This window comes from Capra hircus, chromosome 11 (assembly GCF_001704415.2).
Source record: "Capra hircus breed San Clemente chromosome 11, ASM170441v1, whole genome shotgun sequence".
Lineage (NCBI taxonomy): Eukaryota > Metazoa > Chordata > Mammalia > Artiodactyla > Bovidae > Capra > Capra hircus.
In genome coordinates this window covers 48278304-48298624 of record NC_030818.1, presented here as the reverse complement: position 1 = coordinate 48298624, position 20321 = coordinate 48278304, and the positions used below count along the sequence as shown (strand labels likewise).

The window sequence follows — 20321 nt, the reverse complement described above, 5'->3', positions numbered from 1 at the left end:
ATACTTAGAAAGCGTCTGGTTACATACACTCAATCTTAACTTGTTCTTGCTTCTCTTGTTGGGCAAGTCGTGCTGCAACTTCTTCAGGTGGCCGCTCCCTTACAGAAGTTGAGGATGCTTCCTCTTGCAGCAAAAGCAAATAAGAGGAAATCAAATTTCAGCACAGAATTTCAACAGCTAATGGGGACACAAAAACACCATCATTTGTATTTGCCAGCTATATCAACTTGAGGGTATTTTTGTGATAAAGACTATATGATTCTAACATGAAGAAATACAGGGTCAGTGCTAAAGCCCCTTGTTTTCAAAGACTTATTCTCTGAAATATCAAAAATTAGCTAAGCAAGGCTGCAGACCTAAAGACAGTATAAATGTGCACTTAAGAGTGTCTAGCAATTGCCTAGACAGTACGCAGTTCTGATGAACACATCATTTATAAAACCACATATATAGATAATTTAACTACCTGAAGTTGCAGGCTTGGGTTTTCCTTCACCAGTTTCAGGGTGATCAGTTTTTATAAGTTCCTCATGCTGAACCACAGGGGCTGGGACCGACAGTGTGTCACCTGCTGCAGAGATAATTTGAGCTGCCTCTGTAGGTGCTATAAATATATGTTACACATGGTATATAGTTCCTGGGTTAACAGAGAACACAAAGGAATCTACTACTACTACTGCCACTTCACATCTAACTCCTTAAAGACACAAATGCATGTGATGCCACTACTCAAACACACAAATTAGTCAGGGGCTCTGTCCACTGCATAAATCCACAAGCAATGAACAATGGTTGGGAAAGCACAAGAGAAAGGAGTCTGGTCAGCATCCATATGTATTCTAGCCATCATTCTCAACCAAGGCTTCTAGTAATAGTATTAAATGGTACTAATACTTAACATGAGAAGGGGACATAACATGTGAAAATAATAACAAAGGGGGAAAAGGAGCCTGTAATGAAGAAAGAAAGCAAAAAAAAAAAGTAACCAAAAACCATTTTTTTCATTGCTTTGAAAAACGGTAGAGATGAATGAAGAGGTGTGAACAAAAACAAGATGGCAATTTTAAACACAGAGGAAAAAAGTTCACAGTTTAGATGGTGAGTTAGAGAACTCAGTCAAAAAACTTATGTCATAGACATATTTTTAAAGAAAGGAAGGTTTAAAAATCAAGAGCCTATAAATTATAAACAAAAGTGTTGACGGAAAAGTGATTAATTCTGAAGATAGAATAGATGCAGGGGACAACAAAATGGAGAAAAAAATTTCTTAAATAAACTGAAGGTCCCATTTAAGAGTTATAGTTGGATTATCACAAAGCCCACTAACTGGTCTCCTTGCTCCTTGTTTCCTTTGTCTATCCTCCACAATAGCCAGCCTGCATATCTGCTTAGTTGCTTGGTAATGCCCAACTCTTTGTGACCCTATGGACTATAACCTGCCAAGTTCCTCTGTCCATGGGATTTTTCCAGGCAAGAATATTGCAGTGGGTAGCCATTCCCTTCTCCAAGGTATTTTCCTGACCCTAAGATCAAACCCAGGTCTTCTGCATTGCAAGTGGATTCTTTACCATCTGAGCCACCAGGGAAGCCCACAATAGCCAGTGCCAGTAGTCTTATTAAAATAAAAGATATTAATCCCCTGACCCATAACCCTCCCAACAGCTTCCCATCTTACTCAGACTAGAAAGCAAAACTCTTAACGATGGTCACTAAGATCTGGCATGCTGGCTTTCTGCTCCCTCTCTGACCTCATTTGCTGTTCTCCGCTCACTCCAGCCCAGCTTCATTTACTCCTTGCTTGAACATGCCAAGTCGGCACTAGCTAATCCTTCTACCTGGATGCTCTTCCCCACAAGCCTTTTACATGACTGACTCCCTCATCTCTGGTCTTTGCTCAAAAGACGCCTTCCAGAGGAAACTTTTCTGCCCACTCCATTTAACACTGCAATATTCCCTCCCACATTTACCATTTTATGCCATCCTATACATAAATTACTTGTGCATCTATATACAATTTCCCTCCCCTCATCCCACCAAGAAATATGCACAGCATTTGTATGCTTGTTTTTACTATTTTGTTCATGGCTATAACCTCAGTGCCTAGAAGACACCCACCACCTGGCACACAATAGATACTCAGTATTTACTGAATGAAAGGTGATTTCATCAAGGCAGAAGTGAGTACAGAGAAACAATAAATTCAAATGTATGCTGAACAGGTGAGGATGAGGTAAATGCTGTAAACTGGTGTGGGATTACTTATAAATCATGAAGACAAAAAATACCTGCATATCAAAACCTAGATCAAGACACTTTGATCACTAAGACAGAAGAGAGGAGAACGAATTGGTGAACGAGTAGAAAAAAGAAGTGGGGACAGAGAGCAAATCTTAAAATCTAAGGAGAGGGAAAACTAGGAGTCAGAGCAAAGGAAAAAAAAGTAACTGTGTTTCAGGCAAGACCGAATCCTGTTCTTACCAGTACTCAGTAGCTGTTCATAAACAAAAGCCCCATTCCATATCCCACTCAACCCCTAAAACGAGGGCCAAGAAGACACAAGAGAATACTCCTTTCCCAGAGTGAGGGAAGACTCCTTCATGGGGACAGAATCCCTCACCTTTGACCATGGGTACAAATACATTAAAACAATTCATTTACCCACAATTTTAAAAGAAGGATTCTAAATATAGGTACCTGTTGTTGAAGCTGAAGTATCTCCCTTTTGTTTCTGAGGTGGTGAGGCAGGCTGTTTTGATTCTTTCATTACCTCTGATACACTAGAGATTTTCAGTGGACCAGACTCAATCTTGGAAACGAAAAACATTTAACGTTTCAGACATAAATAGTGTTTTTTAAAAAGGCAGCATACAGTAACTTGTATTATTTAAAAAGTCAAGTTTTTCAAGCTTGGGAGTTATCAATAATTCACAACAATGTATTTTATTAACCACAGTAAAAGAACCCATCATACTAGGAAAGTGCAGTCCAAAAGTAGTCCATATTTTAATAGTAACAAAAACTTCTCCTAGGGTAACTAATGTATGTGATATATGACATTCCCTTTAAATACCATTACTTCTATGTGTACAACACTGAGAAGGCTATTTCCATTCATTTTCTAAATCCAATTATGGTGTCTTCTAAATACATTCAGTTAGAAACAAACATTTTTTTAAAAGCTCTGAGTAAAAATAAAAATTCGTTTTTCCTTTCTTTAATCTCCAAGATTCACATACCTGCACTTCCGAGATGTATGATGCAATTGTAATGCCTGCTTTCCTCTTTCTTAATAACCATATGGTTTAAGTTTAAGGCACCATTCATGAACAGGACTGTCAAATGATATGCCAGAGAAAACTACTGAGTAACAGAAATATTTTCATTTACCGCCTATGTGGTCTCCCTTTTTGCGAGAACTTGGTATTGGGACTCGGATATCCTAAGATGACTACTCAACCATAAGAGAAATGGTTCTGAATTTTGTCACTACCAAAAATCAGAAATATACCGATTTTCTTTTTATTAAAATTTTATTACTTTTATCTCATAAAATGCATGCTCATTATAACAAGCAAAATAGTATCAAGATAGAGCATTGTTTTATTTAGGCTCTTCATTGCTCCTTCCAGGCTTCTCAGGGAGCCACTGCTAATGCCCTGAAATCTATCCTTCCACTCATGAGCTCAGGTATATACACATATGCAGTTTTTCATTTCTTTAAACAACCTAAAATAGGTAATTCTATATTATACAAGTTATCATATAACTTGCTTTTTTCATTTAACAACACATTAATACATTTTTTTCATTTAACAACAACTCATTTGCTTCTTTTAAAGAAATTCTTTTTAAATTCTTTAAATTCTTTTAAAGAAATTAAGAAATTCTTTTTAATTGAATAATATCCCAATTTAATTGTATATCCCAATGGAATTTCAAATTCCATAATCTGGGTCTATTATTCCACTATTTATGGACATTCAAACTGTTTCCTGTTCTTTGTTAAGCATTCTTGTCCATAGACAACTGAAAAGCACTAGAGTATGGTGTCTGCAGGATAGTTTGCCACAAGAAACACTGGGTCAGAGGACTTGTATATTTTTAAGATATTATCATTTCACATGAGGTTCTAGCAACTCACATTCTCACAATGAACATGTATGTGTTTGTGTACAAATATGATCTATTTGTAGACTCAGTTGTTCTATTTCTCTAATTTCTATTCCTACGTCAAAATCTTCTTGTTTACAACAGTAGGATTATAACAAAATCAGTATCTGGAAAGGCAAGTGTCATCTGACTCCCCAACCCAACACTTTCAAAATGTCCTTGACCAGTCTTGTACATTCCTTATTCTTCCATGGGAACTTTAAATCGTGTCTAATTCTTCACCCTCTGGAAAAGTCAATTAGAAATTTTATTAGATCTGTGTGTGTATTATGTATACACACATACATGTCATAAAAATATTACTTCTCTCAAATACATACACATTTAAGAGATTTGAGAGAAACACATATATTTGAGAAAAATGCCATTTTTATAGTACTACATTCTATCCAGGTACATAACATTTGTCACTGTTTAGGGAAGTTATCGTCTACGCTCATCAAAAAGATTTTAGCAGGGGAAGGAGGGGGTGGAATAAATTGAGAGAGCAGTATTAAAACGTATACATTACCATATGTAAAACACAGAGCTAGTGGGAAGTTGTATATAACACAGGGAGCTCAACCTAGTGCTCTGTGAGGACCTAGAGGTGTAGGATAGGGGTGGAGGGAGGTTCAGGAGGGAAGGAATATATGTATACTTAAGGCTGATTCACGTTATTGTACAGCAGAAACCAACACAACATTGTAAAGCAATTATTCTCTAATTAAAAGAAAAAACTAAATTCAGATACAGCATTTGTATCTATAATGAGGCAATAAACTAACCATGTGAAAAACATTTTAGGATTATCTTCTCTCAGTATTTACTGTCTATACATAAATAACCATGTTGACACTAAAAGGGTTACCATCAAATGAAGTGCAGTTTCTAAAATCAACAAGTTTGTAACAATGCACAACAACTGAGAGTACTGAATAAATGGGACAAAATAAAAACACTAACTGCTACTGGAATTCAGAGGTGAGAGAAAACTGACTTTGGTCTGCGTAGTGAAGAATGCCACTCTTAAAGAAAACAACAGAAGACAAAAGAAAGGAAGTCATTCTGGGTAGAAGACAACCATGGGAAGAGGTATACAAATAGAAACATCTCTGTTTAGTCTTCTGCTTTACCAAGGACCTTGGAACAACGCCTGGTACATAATAATCACTTGACTGACATCTGAGTAAATGAATGAATGAAAAGTACAGGCATATCCATACAGTAAACAAGTACGAGACAAGGATTTATGTGCAGGACCATACAGAGATACAGGCAGAAGTGTAAGAACGAACCACGCTGCCAAGGGTACTGAATGTCAACTGAAGAACCAGCAAAAACCATAAACCACAGAAATAAGGAACCAATAGCCAGCTCCTAGGCTAACATTTAACCACTCTTGGCTTCATTTTTCTTATTCATACCATGAGACAATTCAAAGCCTTACTTGTTTTTATATTGTCTTTAAAACAATAGGAATCAAAGTCCCTGATTAACTGATACAATGAAAATATCATGAAAACACCACAACACTTATTCTAGAAGATTCTCTAAAACTGATAAAAGGATGGCCTAGATGATGTTAAGAGTGACTGGGGGGCGGAGCCTGGAGGTGGGAAAGAAACGCTGTGTTAGGGAGGAACAGCACTGCTGACCTGCTGAGCAATTCCACTTGTCAGCTCTGCATGTCTGCATTATACCACCTCAAAATCTGCAGTCTTTTAATTCTTATTTTTCAATAACTTTATTTTTAGTTGTACTGCGTCTTCACTGCTGCACGGGCTTTTCTCTAGTTTCGGTGAGCAGGGGCTACTCTTTGTTGCAGTGTGCGGGCTTCTCATTGTGGCAGTTTCTCCTTTGAGGCATGTGGGCTCAACAGTTGTGGCTCCTGGGCTCTAGAGCACAGGCTCAATAGTCTGGCACAGGGGCTTAGTAGCTCCACAGCATGTGAGATCTTCCCAGATCAGGGATCGAACCTGTGTCTCCTGCATTGGCAGGCAGGTTCTTTACCACTGAGCCATCAGAGAAGCCCTTGCACTCTTCTTAACTTGCTTTTTTTAATATTAATGATTGTACCATGCTATCAGGTAGCTAGGTTAGAATTCTTGGATTCACCTTCACAGTTGCCCATATTTTGCTTGCTATCCTCTCTTGTTTAAACTCTAATTACTTTACAATGTTGTATTGATTTTGCCGTACATCAACATGAATCCGCCACGGGTGTACACGTGTTCCCCATCCTGAAGCCCCCTCCCTAAACTCTAATATTTATTCTTTTTCTTGCCACCATTCTTACCCTATTTCTGACCTTTAACAGCAGGGTAGCAAAAGTGGAGCAAGAAGAGGTCAAGGCTATTGAGAATGACACTTGGAAGTCATGTCCAGGGAGAAAAGAACACTACTCTGAACTGTGTAGCCTGACTCCATGCTCCTGGATGCTTCCAGCTATTTCTCCCAGGTCACGTAGCTCAAAACAGACCCAGGACTTTAGCCACAGGATTCTGCTTCTACTGAAGCTGCAACTCTATCTTTCCTGAGCCAGCATAAACACTTTAAAGTTCACATGGATGAGTAAACCATGTAGAACATTTTGTATCATTTGGGGAAGGGGCAGGAGAAGTCAAAGGACACCTGCTTTTCCATATAGTAACTCTGTCACACGTCTGGTCTCAAGACCTTGCTATATACTGGAGAAAAGAGCTATACCCAGTTTCTAACAAAGAACTGGTCAGCCATGTTCAACCTCATAGACTAAGGAAATATCCAATACCAAATCAGCAAAATTCATGCTCTCTTTCATGAATCTTTTTTCAAGCACCTGTTTGAAAGAAGGAATATGTATGATGTTAAAAAAAAAAATTGTAAGCCTCATGGAGAAAAGAAAGATGAAACTGAAGAAAATGCACAAAGTTCCAGGAATACTGGAAGATATTCCCATCACTGAATCAGTATGTAGCTGAAAACTCTGTGACTGCTTTGTGATCTACAAGGGCCATTACTAACCATAACATGGGATCCTGGTGTCATGGCCACTCTTCGTTTACGCTTTTAGTGTTCTAAGTCAGAGTCTGAGAGCTGCAGTGCTGGAGGCTGACACAGAATCCCTGGGTCTGCAGGGCAGCCAGGGTTACTTCAGCCCAAGCTGCTCTTCCATTTAATCTGTGGGCCACATAATTATTTTCCATGTAATGTGGACTAAATGAGAGCACTTATGGGACTCCAAAGGGATAAAAATCCTTTATAAAACATTAGTTCAAGTTAAAGAAAAATGACAAACAATGCTACAAACAATGCTGGCAAAATATTTTCAAGATGAAAACAACCTGCTTTTCAAACAGGATAAACTGAAACTGTTTAAAACTCTTACCGGTTTCTTTGGCAATGGAACAGTGTAAGGTGGGGAACCAAGGACCATCTCAAAGAGTTTATCTGAGTAAGGTATGGTTTTCTCTACATTCTTCCGGAAATGGGAATCCCATTTGGCATACAGGATGGTGCCACCAATACCGCCACCAACAAATAAAATGCCAGCTCCAGCAATTTTGCTAGCAGACAACCTAAGTGAAAGAAATAGGAAACACAGGTTTGTTTTTTTTTTTACTCTCCTAAACCTTCTTTCCTAGACCAGTAAGTCTCAAAGACCTTTAAGCTTCACTTCTCTACCACTGATTCAGATCACAGCAGCCCAGTTTATCTCCACACGCTGCACATCACCTTCCCCTGGTTTGTTTTTTAACATGTCCAAAGTAAAAAATAACATTTCTTTATGGATAACTTTTCCTTAATACAGTAATATCTAGGATAGGAAGAATGAAGCAATCGGCCCTTTCATACTTAAAACTTAGCATGTTCACACTCACGAGGCTTCCTTTGAACCCCAAAAACAAGTATCACTAATTTTCAAAGCCCCTTAATTAAGCATTTCTGTAAATACAATAAAATAAATATTAAGCTCCAGTGTGCTGAGTTCTAGATATAAATCTATTTGCCATATAATGGAAGCCAGCACAGGGGGCAGGGGATGTCCACCCTGGATGACATCCAACCACCAAAAAGCCAAAAGGAGCACCATAACAAATTTTCACCTACAAATATATATGCTCTAAAGATATTATGAGAAAACTCCAGTGTTTCTACCCTTTAAAAAGGAAGATTTTAAGTAGATATTCCCATATTCAAGGAATGAACACACACACACACACACACTTCAGCACTTTTACACTTCCCTGTAAAAGTCTGTTTACAGGGAGGTACGCTACTTACCGAGAACTGCCTGAAGCGGAGTATCTGCGGCATGGTCGCAATGGACGGAGGACAAACTTCCCACAAAGACAATTCTAGAGAGGAAAGAGAAAACATTACAACCAATAGTTACAGGAACCTAGAAGGTTTTTAGGGTAGGGAAGTAAATCCTTTTACTACAAATACAAACTTCTTAAAATTTTATTTTACTTTCATAAACCAACTTACCGTGAAACATATTTACAGGTCCTTAAAAACAGTTGACACGTCCTGCACCCCAAGACTTGTATAAAATTAAAGATTTCAAAAAAAAGGGACTATGAATCCACTTTCCCCTCCTTCCCCACTGCCTGCACCATGCAGCTTGCGGGATCTTAGTTTCCTGACCAAGGACTGAATCTGGGCTCCTGGCAATGGAAGCATGGAGTCCTAACCACTGGACCACCAGGGAATTCTCCAGAACACTTTCTTTTTTTAATTGAAGTATAGTTGATGTTGGCTTCCCTGGTGGTTCAGTGGTAAAGAATCCATCAGTCAATACAGGAGACACAGGTTCAGTTCCTGGGAGAAGGAAACAGCAACCTACTCCAGCATTCTTGCCTGGGAAATCCCATGGACAGAGGAGACTGATGGGCTACAGTCCATGGGGTAGCAAAAGAATCAGACACAGCTTAGTGACTAAATAACAACTACATAGTTGATATACAATATGATGTTTCTCGTTTACAAAACAGTGTTCACAAATTTTTAAAGGTTATATTTCATTCATAGTTATTATAAAATATTGGCTATATTCCCTGTGTTGTACAATATACCCTTGTAGCTTATTATTTTACACACAGAAGTTTCTGCCTCTTAGTCCCCTACCCTTATCGTACCTCTCCTGGTTCTCTCTTTCCACTGGTAACCCACTAGTTTGCTCTCTTTATCTGTGAGTCTGCTTCTTTTTATTGTAAGCAACTAAGAGTCGCTTGGTCATGCCCAACTCTTTGCGACCCCACAGACTGCAGCCCACCATCTCTCTGTCCATGAGATTTTCCAGGCAAGGATACTGGAGTAGGTTGCCATTTCCTTCTCCAGGGGATCTTCCCAACCCAGGGATCAAACCCGGGCCTCCTGCACTGTAGGCAGATTCTTTACTGACTGAGCTACAAGGGAAGCTGTAGCTTTTTTCTGGAGAGAAAAGGAGGATGCAATTGAGAAGGTTCACACAGGGCTTCTAAGAGTAATGCTGCAATTTTTAAAAACGTGTACACAAGTGTCCTGTTGTTCATGTAAGTGATATCATATAGTACTTGTCTTTATTTCACTTAGCACACTCTGATTATAAAATAATCCTTGCATGATTTTACTCTCATGGTTTCATTTTTTTTACGTTTAAATCTTTAAATCCAGTATAAAGTCTATGGTATAGATTAACTACTTTTTCCTAAATGTCTATTCAGGTATCCCTGAATCACAAACTGAATAATTCATTTCTTCCAACAATTTGAAATGCCACCTTAAAATATACTCTATTTCTTGATGCATTTAGATTTCCTAATTTGTTCCACTGTTCCACCCTATTCACACACTTCTATTAATAGACAAATACCACAATGTTTTAAAGACTGCATCTTACAATTAGGTTTTAACCTGGTAGAGCTAGTCCTCTTTTCTAGTACTATTTTTTTTTTCAGAATTTTTCTGATTCTCTTTGCTTTTGTTGTTTTGAAAGCTGAGCTTTCAATTAAACAACTATAACAACTGTAATATGCACCCTGATTTAAGAAGAGACTAAATGTGAAAAAAATTTACCTTTTATGACCAAAAAATAGTAGCAGTTTCATATCTCTATGCCAAAAAAAATAAAATAAAATAACTGACTGTATCCTGACTCAAATTAGTAGGTATTTTAAATCTGAAATAGTGGCTCATGATTTTAAAAACTGTCTACCTGCATAGTCTATAATAAATTTTATATTCCAAATAAAGCTTTAAAAGTCAGGAAATTGAAGCTTTTTACAGTTTTATCATGTAAGTATGAATCCCTAGATATAAAGTTTAATCTTGCCTATTAAATATATTTATATACCTATATCTTCTAAGTCTCTTAATCCTCAAATCTTTTACTCTATAGATGTTTCCTCCAGTCATTATTGGAAGAATCTGCTTGTTTGGTCTGCAGAATTTTCCACAGACTGGATTCTGTTCAAGGTGCAACTTAAAACATGCCAGTCCTCCGTATTTCCTGCAACCTGGAGCAGAAACCGGACACTTGACCAGACTCAGGTTTACTCTCTTTGGCAAGACTTTACATGGTGGTGTTTTCTTTCACTATGGAGGCACACAACGCCTGCCTGTCTCTCTTTTTGTAATGTTATCAACTGTGCTGATCTACAATGTCTAGATCCATTAATTTATTGGAAGTTGCCAAAAGTGGACTGCGATTCTATTTTTCATTTATAATTTGACATATTTAATAAAGAGATGCTTACCCTCGTCTACAATTTAGTTACTCAGCAGTACAGTTTATGGAGGAAAGGAAGGATAAATGGTTGATTCTTTTTATCCTTTTATCCAGTCATCCTCTGATGACGAACAATTGCAGGGTTTTTTGGTTTTCATTTACTGTGACAGATTGTATTTTCCCAAACTTGCCACATTTCACATGCTTTTCTAGAACCTTGCCACCTCCCCACAACCCTGTAAGCTTATACGATCCCAAGAACCTCCTAATGTAACCTCCTTAGAAATGAAAGATAAATATTTACTATTATTTCCTTGTATGTATATATGCATATGCTAAGTCACTTCAGTTGTGTCTGACTCTTTGTGACTCCACGGACTACAGCTCACCAGGCTCCTCTGTTCATGGGATTTTCTAGTCAAGGATACTGGAGTGGGTTGTCATGCCCTCCTCCAGGGGATCTTCCCAACCCAGGGATCAAACCCACATCTCTTACCATCTCCTGCACTGGCAGATGAGCTCTGCCACTAGCGCCACCTGGGAACCATGTGCTAATCTTTATCTGTATAATAATAAATACAATTTACTGTAAAAGAACAAATAATGTTATGGTTAATTAATACCATATTAATTGGTGTGATCTGTCATACAGCTATAACCAACCATATGCTTGCACCTGGAAATGGGGTGCTACTATAAAACATAAAACATGTGGTAATGACTTTGGGATGGAACTGGGGGGTGGAACTGAAAGTTGGAAGGGCCTTGAGGAGACTGTTAGCAGAAGCCTAATGATCTTCACGGAAGCTGTTTTGGTGAGGGCTTAAGAAAAGCGTGAAAAATGTTTTGGGAACCTGGAGGAAAAAGGAATCTTTGTACGTAGTGGTAGAAGTTTATCAAAACTCTCACGATAGTAAGATGTGGAAAAGGCACTGCTGTACATAATGAAGGGGCTTCCCAGGTGGTGCTAGTGGTAAAGAATCCGCCTGCCAATGCCAAGAGGTGCTGGAGACAGGAGTTTGATCCCTGGGTTGGGAAGATCCCCTGGAGGAGGGCATGGCAACCCACTCCAGTATTCTTGCCTAGAGAATCTCATGGACAGAGGAGCCTGGCAGGCTACAGTTCATGGAGAAGCAAAGAGTCAGGCATGACTGAAGTGACTTAGTGCACACTGTCTAATGAACTGATGGATTTAGCTAGACAGAGAACCAGGCAGAATGTTCACAAGCGCCAAGTGGTTCCTTTCAGCAGAGTAAAAAGGATAGAGTCAAGCTTCTAAAACATAAATCAAAAAAACTGTTTAGCTTGCAAGCAAAATTTGAAGAAAATATAAAAGACCCAGTACTTGGTGGGTTAAAAAATGAGACTGTTTCTCATTCTCAGCCTCTCCAGTTAGCAAAGATCCTTTAAGACCTCAGAAAGATCTCAAGAGGTGTTCCTCATTGAACTTTTTACACTGAGAAAAGGCTCGCTAAGGACAACCTTAAGAGTATGCAACCCATATTCCTTTCATTAAACAACAGGACTGCTGAGAATCTTAAGGGGTTTCAGACCACAGCAGCCTCACAGGGAGCCTAAAATGGAGAACAGCTTATCCTGGTCAGATTTACGGGTGTGGCTTTTGTCTAATGGAGAAAACCCCAGAAAGACCCATAAGAAACCTACAAAGTCATTAAGATGAAAAACAGGCCAGCCTGGATCAAAGGGGAAAGAGTACAAAATGAATTGAAGTTTTTGGACTCCAGAACGTCTACAGACAGACATTAGCCTGAGAAAATGATTCAGCTGCCAACAGGCTACGTTTCTAGAATAGGAAGGATAATTTAAGGAGTGAAACCTAAAGCCCAGAGGGTAGAACCAAGAGTTAAGGAGAAACATTCCTAAGCAGAGGGACTAAGTCCTAATTAAGCACGCAGCAACTCATGCCAGATAGATCTGACATTTGTTATGAACAGTGACTGCTGTGTGTCTTTTTTTTCCTGCCTTTTCGGATGGGAGTGGCACACTATATTGTACATAGGACACATGGGGAACAGATAACTTGTCTCTTTAGTTCACAGGTCTTTAGACTGAAAGGAAAAGCACTTAAGGAACTGCACCCAAGGGATCACACCCAAGATGTTTTGTGTGCAAAGGGAACTGATTTGATGACAGGATCCTGGTCTGTTAGTCTAAGTCTGATGCTGTGATGGGATGAGGTTCTGGAGGATTCTAAAGAAGGTTGTGAATACATCTGCATGTGGGAGGGACGCAAGTTGCTGTGGCTACAGGACAGACCACATTATCCAAAACTGACTACAGTAGTACTTCCTATCAGTTCTTCCAGCAACTCGCTATCCTCCGTCAAACTGAGATCTATGCACCATTCCCCGGAACCAGGACAGGCCTAAGTTATCAATTTACTAATAAGGGCAGTGAAAGTGAGACCAGGAGGACATAAAGGGAACACAGCTTCTGCCTGGCTCCGCCTCTTATGACACTTGCTCTTGGAACCCAGCCTGCAAACAGTGAGGAAGCCCAGACATGTAAAATCCCACATGTAGGTGTTCCGGCCAACAGCATCAGCTGAGGTCTCAGCTGCAGCCAGTATCAACTGCCAGACCTGGGAGTGAGGAAGCCTTTGAGATGACTCTAGCCCTAGCCACTCACTGCCTGACTATAGCCTCACAAGGGATGCTGACCAAACTGGCCACCTGAGGCCAGCAAACCCCCAGAACTGAGTGAGGCAATAAATCTTTTACCCCAAGATCAAGGTGTCTCATGTAGTTACCACAAACCAAAACAGGATCTTTACCAACTCACAGATTTAAATACTTTTGATGGACTTAAACCAGCTGCAATTATCATCTGTTTGAAAATTCAAATTGTCCCAATTTTGGCCAATGGATATTATGGCCAAGTTTATTATGTGTTATATTACACACACACACACACACACACACACACACACATCTATTTATCTGTCTTTAGATATCTACCTGGAGGGGTTCCCAGATGATGCTAGTAATAAAGAACCTGCCTACCAGTGCAGGAGGGCTTCCCTTGTAGCTCAGTTGGTCAAGAATGTGCCTGCAACACAGGAGACCCAGGTTCGATCCCTGGCTTGGGAAGATCCCCTGGAGAAGGAAATGGAAACCCACTGCAGTATTCTTGCCTGGAGGATCCCACAGACAGAGAAGCCTGGCAGGCTACAGTCCATGGGGTCGCAAGAGTCAGACGTGACTTAGTGACTAAACCACCACCAATGCAGGAGATGTAAGGGACGTGGGTTGGATCCCTGGGTCAGAAAGATGCCCTGGAGGAGGGCACAACAACCCACTCCAGTATTCTTGCCTGGAGAATCCCGTAGACAGAGTAGCCTGCTAGGCTACAGTCCATAAGGTCACAAAGAGTTGGACATGATTGAGCATGCATGCACACACTTCAAGTATCAGTTCATTTCCAACTTCCTGGTGCTTTTTCTCTGCACGATAAAATTCACTTATAAAAGTCACCATTCAGAGTGCACATGTCAGTGCCATTTAGTACATCCACAATGCTATACAACCCTCACCACTATTTAGTTCCAGAACAGTTTCATCACTCCAAAAATAAATTCCTGTACCACCAGGTCTCCCCACATTCCATTCCCCTAGCTCCTGGCAGCAATTATCTACCTTCTGGCTCTACAGAGCCTGTTCTGGACTTTTCGTATAAATGGAATAATGCAATATGTTGCCTTCTATGGCTTGTTTTTAAGGTTCATCTATGTTGTCACATGTATCATGTATGTAACTCGTACTTAATTTCTTTCTGTGAAATTAGTTTGAACTAGTTCAAACTGAATGAACTAGTCTGTTGTATAGATATACCATATTTTGTTTATCTAGACATCAGCTGAACATCTGAATTGTCTCTATCTTTTGCTATAAACATTCACCTACACGTTTTTGTTTGAATACCTGTTTTCAGTTCTTTGGGGTGGAACTGCAGGGTCATATGGTAATTCTACGTTTAACTCTGCACCATTTTACATTCCCACAGTGAAGTATGAGGGTTCCAATTTCTCCATATCCTCAATTATTATTTTCTGTTTTTATCAGAACCATCCTGTTGGCTACAAAGTGGCTATTTCACTGTGGTTTTGATTTACATTTCCTTAATGTCAAAGGATTTTGAGCTCTTTTCTAGTGCTTGTTGGCCATTTATACATCTTCCCTGGCTAAATGTCTAGTTAAGTCCTTAGCCCACTTTTTATTTGGGTTGTCTTCTTGTTCCTAAGTTGTAGGAGATCTTTACATATTACGGATACTAGATTTTCATCAGTTATATGATTTGAAAATATTCCCTCCTATTCTTTTCATTCTTGTGTCACTTGATGCAAAAAATTTTTTTAATTTTGTGAAATCAAATTTATCTTGTGTCTTTTGGTGTCCTGTGTTGAGAAACCACTGCCAAATCCAAGGTCTACCTCCAAAGTTCTTTCTTAGGCACCAGACTAAACTCTTTCTTTATTCATACAAACTAAATATCCTAACTTTAACACAAAAGATACTGGACACCTCTTAATTCTGGAATACCTTTTATTAATAATAAACAATATAGAAAAGACATTACTGTTTCAAAACAATTTGCCTTGACATATAACTTTGTAATAAATGTTGTAAGGTCAATGCTGCTGCTTCCAACCTATAAAAATATGATTTTAGCAAACAAACCAAACAAAAGGAGAGATAAAACACAATTTCCATGTGATGTTTTGGTACAGACCACTAATTACTTAGCCTTGCCAAACTAAAGTGAACATAGAAAACGAAACCACAATCCTGGAAACAGAGACTGTAATACAAGGACCCTCATATAAACCCTATCTGGAGATTGCAGGTTTCCTTTCTAGACTAGGGGGTAGCTGTAACTGATATTTTTGAAATCTGTCATAAGAATTCCTCCCACACAAACAAAAGACATCCAGACATTAATGGCCAGTTCTACATTTGAAATACAGATTAATATGCAACAACTTTTTCTATAGTTAACTAAAAATACTTGATAGGAATCATGGATTAAGGTTAAAAATATACCACACATAAAAATACAGTAAATTTGATATGAAAGCAGTATTATTTCTCAGTAAATTCATATTCTAGATCTAGGAGAAAAAGGGCTCTTCAGTTATGATAAAGAAATGGCAGATATTCATCAGTATGGCAGAAGTAGGAAGGTGACATTTCCCTAGTTTTCTCTGCATCTATGTGTGGATATACATTACCTATATATTCTCTATCCTGTACTCTAAGTCACAATGTAAAATGTATTTCAAAATGGTTTGAAAACAACTGATCTAGAGAAATAAAAATGAAGAATAAAAAAAAGATTCTAATATCTGTAGAAGTAAACAGGCTGCATCATATATTAAACTACTTTCTACCATGTACACCTCGCTACCTACATCTATCACTGAGCAACAGTGTTTTATTATCCTAGTGAAAAGAAAGAATTCTAAAAGATTAGCTAAAAATATCCACACACAAGTTCAGTCTTAAACTAGCCCTGCTGTCAAACTTGACCTTAGTTAAATAAATTAGCTTAGTCAATCCTCAAGAATAATAATGTCTCCTTCTCTTTTAAGATCAATGCATATGCAGTGAAGACTCCCAAATTTATAGTCTGGGAGAGCGTCAGGCTAGACTGAAAGCCTGGGTCCTCCAAACCCCATGTCCACCTCAAAAAATGTTGGGCCTGGCCATGCAGTCCTGGGACTAAGAGAAGATGGATGGTGTCAGGTCTGGCAAGTGAGGAAGAATCAGCTCTGAAGCTCATTTCTGGGAAAGAAAGAGCAATTCATTCCTGCTGAATACCCACATGGATGACTAAGTCCAGACACTGAGAATCAGTTAGATGTCAGCTGAGGTGGTTAATTTTATATGTCAAAAAAGGTGGTTTTGGACGAGATCAACATTTAAATCAGTGAACTATGAATAAAGTGGGTTGCCTTCCACAATGTGGGTGGGCCTCATCCAACCAACTGAAGGCTTGAATAGAACAAAAAGACCAGCCTGACCAAGCAAGAGGCAATTCTCTAGCAGACTGCCTTCAACCAAAACTGCACCATCAGCTTTCCTGGGTCTCTGGCTTGCCAGCCTTCAGACTGAAAATGTACCATCTTCTGGGTATGTGCATATCAAGCCCACCAGCCTCCATTACAGATGTTGGACTTGATAGCCTCCACAGCTGCATGGATCAAATCTTCATAATAAGTCTATCTATATACGCATCCTATCAGTTCTGTTTCTCTTTGTGTGTTAGTCATTCACTTGTGCCTGACTCTCTGTGACCCCATGGACTGTAGCCCACCATCTCTCTGTCCATGGAATTTTCCAGGCAAGAATACTAGAGTGGGTTGCCAATACCTTCTCCAGTCGATCTCCCCAACCCAAGTATTGGACCCAGGTCTCCAGTACAGCAGGCAGATTCTTTACTATCTGAGCAAAGTTTCTCTAGAGAAGTTCTAAAACCTGTGGAGGTTTAAGGGAGGTCACATCAACACAGTGGCTGACTTGATTTTTCTGGGCTCCAAAAATCACTGCAGATGGTGCAGCCATGAAATTAAAAGACGCTTACTCCTTGCAAGGAAAGTTATGACCAACCTAGACAGCATATTAAAAAGCAGAGACATTACTTTGTCAACAAAGGTCCATCTAGTCAAGGCTATGGTATTTCCAGTGGTCATGTATGGATGTGAGAGTTGGACTATAAAGGAAGCTGAGCACCAAAGAACTGATGCTTTTGAACTGTGGTATTGGAAAAGACTCTTGAGAGTCCCTTGGACTGCAAGGAGACCCAACCAGTCCATCTTAAAGGAGATCAGTCCTGGGTGTTCTGATGTTGAAGGACTGATGTTGAAGTTGAAACTCCAATACTTTGGCCACCTGATACAAAGAGCTGACTCATTGGAAAAGACCCTGATGCTGGGAAAGATTGAAGGCAGGAGAAGGGGACGACAGAGGATGAGATGGTTGGATGGCATCACCGACTCAATGGACAACGGTTTGGGTGGACTCTGGGAATTGGTAATGGACAGGGAGGCCTGGCATGCTGCAGTGGTTCACGGGGTCGCAAAGAGTCAGACACGACTGAGCAACTGAACTGAACTGAACATCCTCTTATGGAAATTAAGAAAAATTCACAGAACACATAAATCTTTCATTCAAACATGTCACACTTGTGACATGTTCATTTACTGAGTATCTATTAGGAGCTAGGGACTATTATGAGTACTGATATAAATACAGTCCCTTTGAGGAGCTTCCATTTGAATGTGGAAAATACATAATTAATACACAGTATGTCAGGAAGTATAAAAGCTAAAAGTAAAACCAAGTAGGGTAAGGGTAGGTTCCAGAGTGATGCAAAGGAGAGAGTGATCAGAGGTGTCTTAGATAGGGAAGGCCTCTCTGAAAGAAAAGTGATATCTAAGAAAATATCTGAATGGAGTGAGCTAAGCAAAGATGTGTGGGAGGACTTCAGGGCAAACAGCAAATGAAAAGGCAATCAGAAGAACAGAATGAGGCAGAGTAAAAAAAAAATAAGATATGCAAAGAGCCAGATCATGAGGAGTCCTGTGGATAGGTAATGAGTTTAGACTTTATTGTGATATGATGGGATGTCACTGGAGGGCATGGCATGGTCCAGTCCATGTGCTTTTTTAAAGGCCTTTGTTAACAACGAGGTAAAGAACTGACCCTAGGGTAGACTGAGGAGACAGTTCAGTGACAACCATGCTGTAACCTTTGGGCAGAATAAGGAAGAGTGGGCCTGAAAGGAGGGCCCCAAAGATACACCTCTACAGTTTTGCCCTGAAAGATTGCTCCGCTTCCTTCATACTCCCAGGCCCACTTGGCTTTTAGTAGCCCAGATTCTAAGATGGCTCCCATGATCTCTGTCCCCAGTGGTTAAGCCCATGATTAGACCTGTACAGACAAAAGGGATTTTACAGATATAAGGGGGTTTCTAATCAGTTGACCTGATTTATCAAAAGGGATTTATCCAGGTGGGTTTGCCCTAATCACATAAGCCTTTTAAACCTAGGTCTGGAAATCAGAAACAGGGAAGAGATATTAAAGTCTGAGAGACAAGCTCATGGTAGCCTGCAAGAAAGTAAACATCTATGTTATAAACTGCTTCTGAGAATCTTGTGGCAAAGAATTTCAGGCTGCCCCCAGGTAGGTGAGGTGAGAGCTAGCAAGAAAACAGGGACTTCAGCCCTACAGCTGCAGGGACTGAATCCTGCTAACCAACTGAAGGAGCTTAGAAGAGGACCCTGAGCTCAAAAGAGAACCACAGCAGGGACACACTTTGCACCCCTGTATGACAGCAAGCAGATAACGGTAACCATTCACCTCTAGAAACAATAAGGTAATAAATGGGTGCTGTTTGAGGTTGCTCCATCTGTGCTACCTGAAATGTACACACAGCAATAGAAAACTAATACACACTCCACTTTCCTACAGAAGAGCCTGCTTCTCACCCTGGAAACGAAACGGGAGATGGAAGATAAGCAAACTTGGAGGAAATGAAAAAAATTGACTTTTCTAACCCACTGAGGCCAGGGACTTTGCTCAATTGCTCGAGTCACAGAACCTGTTTTGTAAATTCCACATTTTGCCAAAATACAAATTCTCTTTCAATTGTGAGCAATGGAAGTAGGTTTACTATTTTAAATTTCAGTAAATTACTTTGATGTGTGTGCTTAGTCGGTCAGTCCTCTCGGACTCTTTGCGACCCCATGGACTGTAGCCTGCCAGGCTTCTCTGTCCATGACAGTCTGCAGGCAATACTGGGGTGGATTGCCATTTCCTTCTCCAAAATTACTATGATAATTATGCAGAAATAAAGGTAACTACTTGGACGTCTGCCAAAGTTGTCCTAGCACCTAGAGACAGAGATCCTCAGGCTAATCTCAGAAACGAGCACAAGGTCAGGCGCTTAACCTTCCTCGAGTTCTAGAAGCTCGAGCTCTTACTCTGTTTTTGTTCAGAGTAAGAATAGCTCAAGAGGCGTTCTCAGCTACTTAAAGAAAGGCAGTCCTTCCTGGATAATTACAACCTTGACCCCTAAAACGCGGTCTCTAGCAGTCCAGGCACCTCCTTAAGGTGCAACAAGCCAAGAATATGCGTGTCCCGCTGGGAACTGTAGTTTTCCCCCCGTCGACCTTCAACCACTGGATCCGCGAAACCTCTCACGCGCCCAACCGGCGACCCGGGCGCCAGCAGCCTCGATTGGTCCTAGACTGAGGCAGCAAGGGGCTGATTGGATGGCACGTCCCCAAGGCCGTGCCTCCCGTCCTACACCCGCCTCCCCGCCACCTTCTCTTCTCCACGCCCCATCCCGCTTCAGCAATAACCCTCCAGTCATTCCCGTCCACCTAACTCCCGAATTAACTGCCTCACGGGCCCACCCAGGATTCTCGCGATAAGGGCGGTCCGGAGACACGCCTCTG

The 20321-nt window shown here is 40.1% G+C and overlaps 1 protein-coding gene across 5 annotated transcripts in view; it reads right to left on the bottom strand.

Annotated features, from left to right (window-relative positions):
* Positions 1-20321, bottom strand: part of IMMT (inner membrane mitochondrial protein) — a 38977-nt gene that overhangs the window by 18329 nt on the left and 327 nt on the right. For 2 of the 5 annotated variants that reach the window (XM_018055364.1, XM_005686705.3), the window contains exons 2-6: positions 8416-8489; positions 7520-7709; positions 2695-2806; positions 467-571; positions 28-123 (exon numbers count right to left, since the gene is read on the bottom strand). In XM_018055364.1, the coding sequence (XP_017910853.1) occupies positions 28-123; positions 467-571; positions 2695-2806; positions 7520-7709; positions 8416-8489 (577 nt within the window). Of the gene's footprint in view, positions 1-27; positions 124-466; positions 605-2694; positions 2807-7519; positions 7710-8415; positions 8490-20321 lie in introns of all 5 variants that reach the window. The other 3 variants (XM_018055365.1, XM_018055367.1, XM_005686702.3) reach the window with 2 other exon arrangements.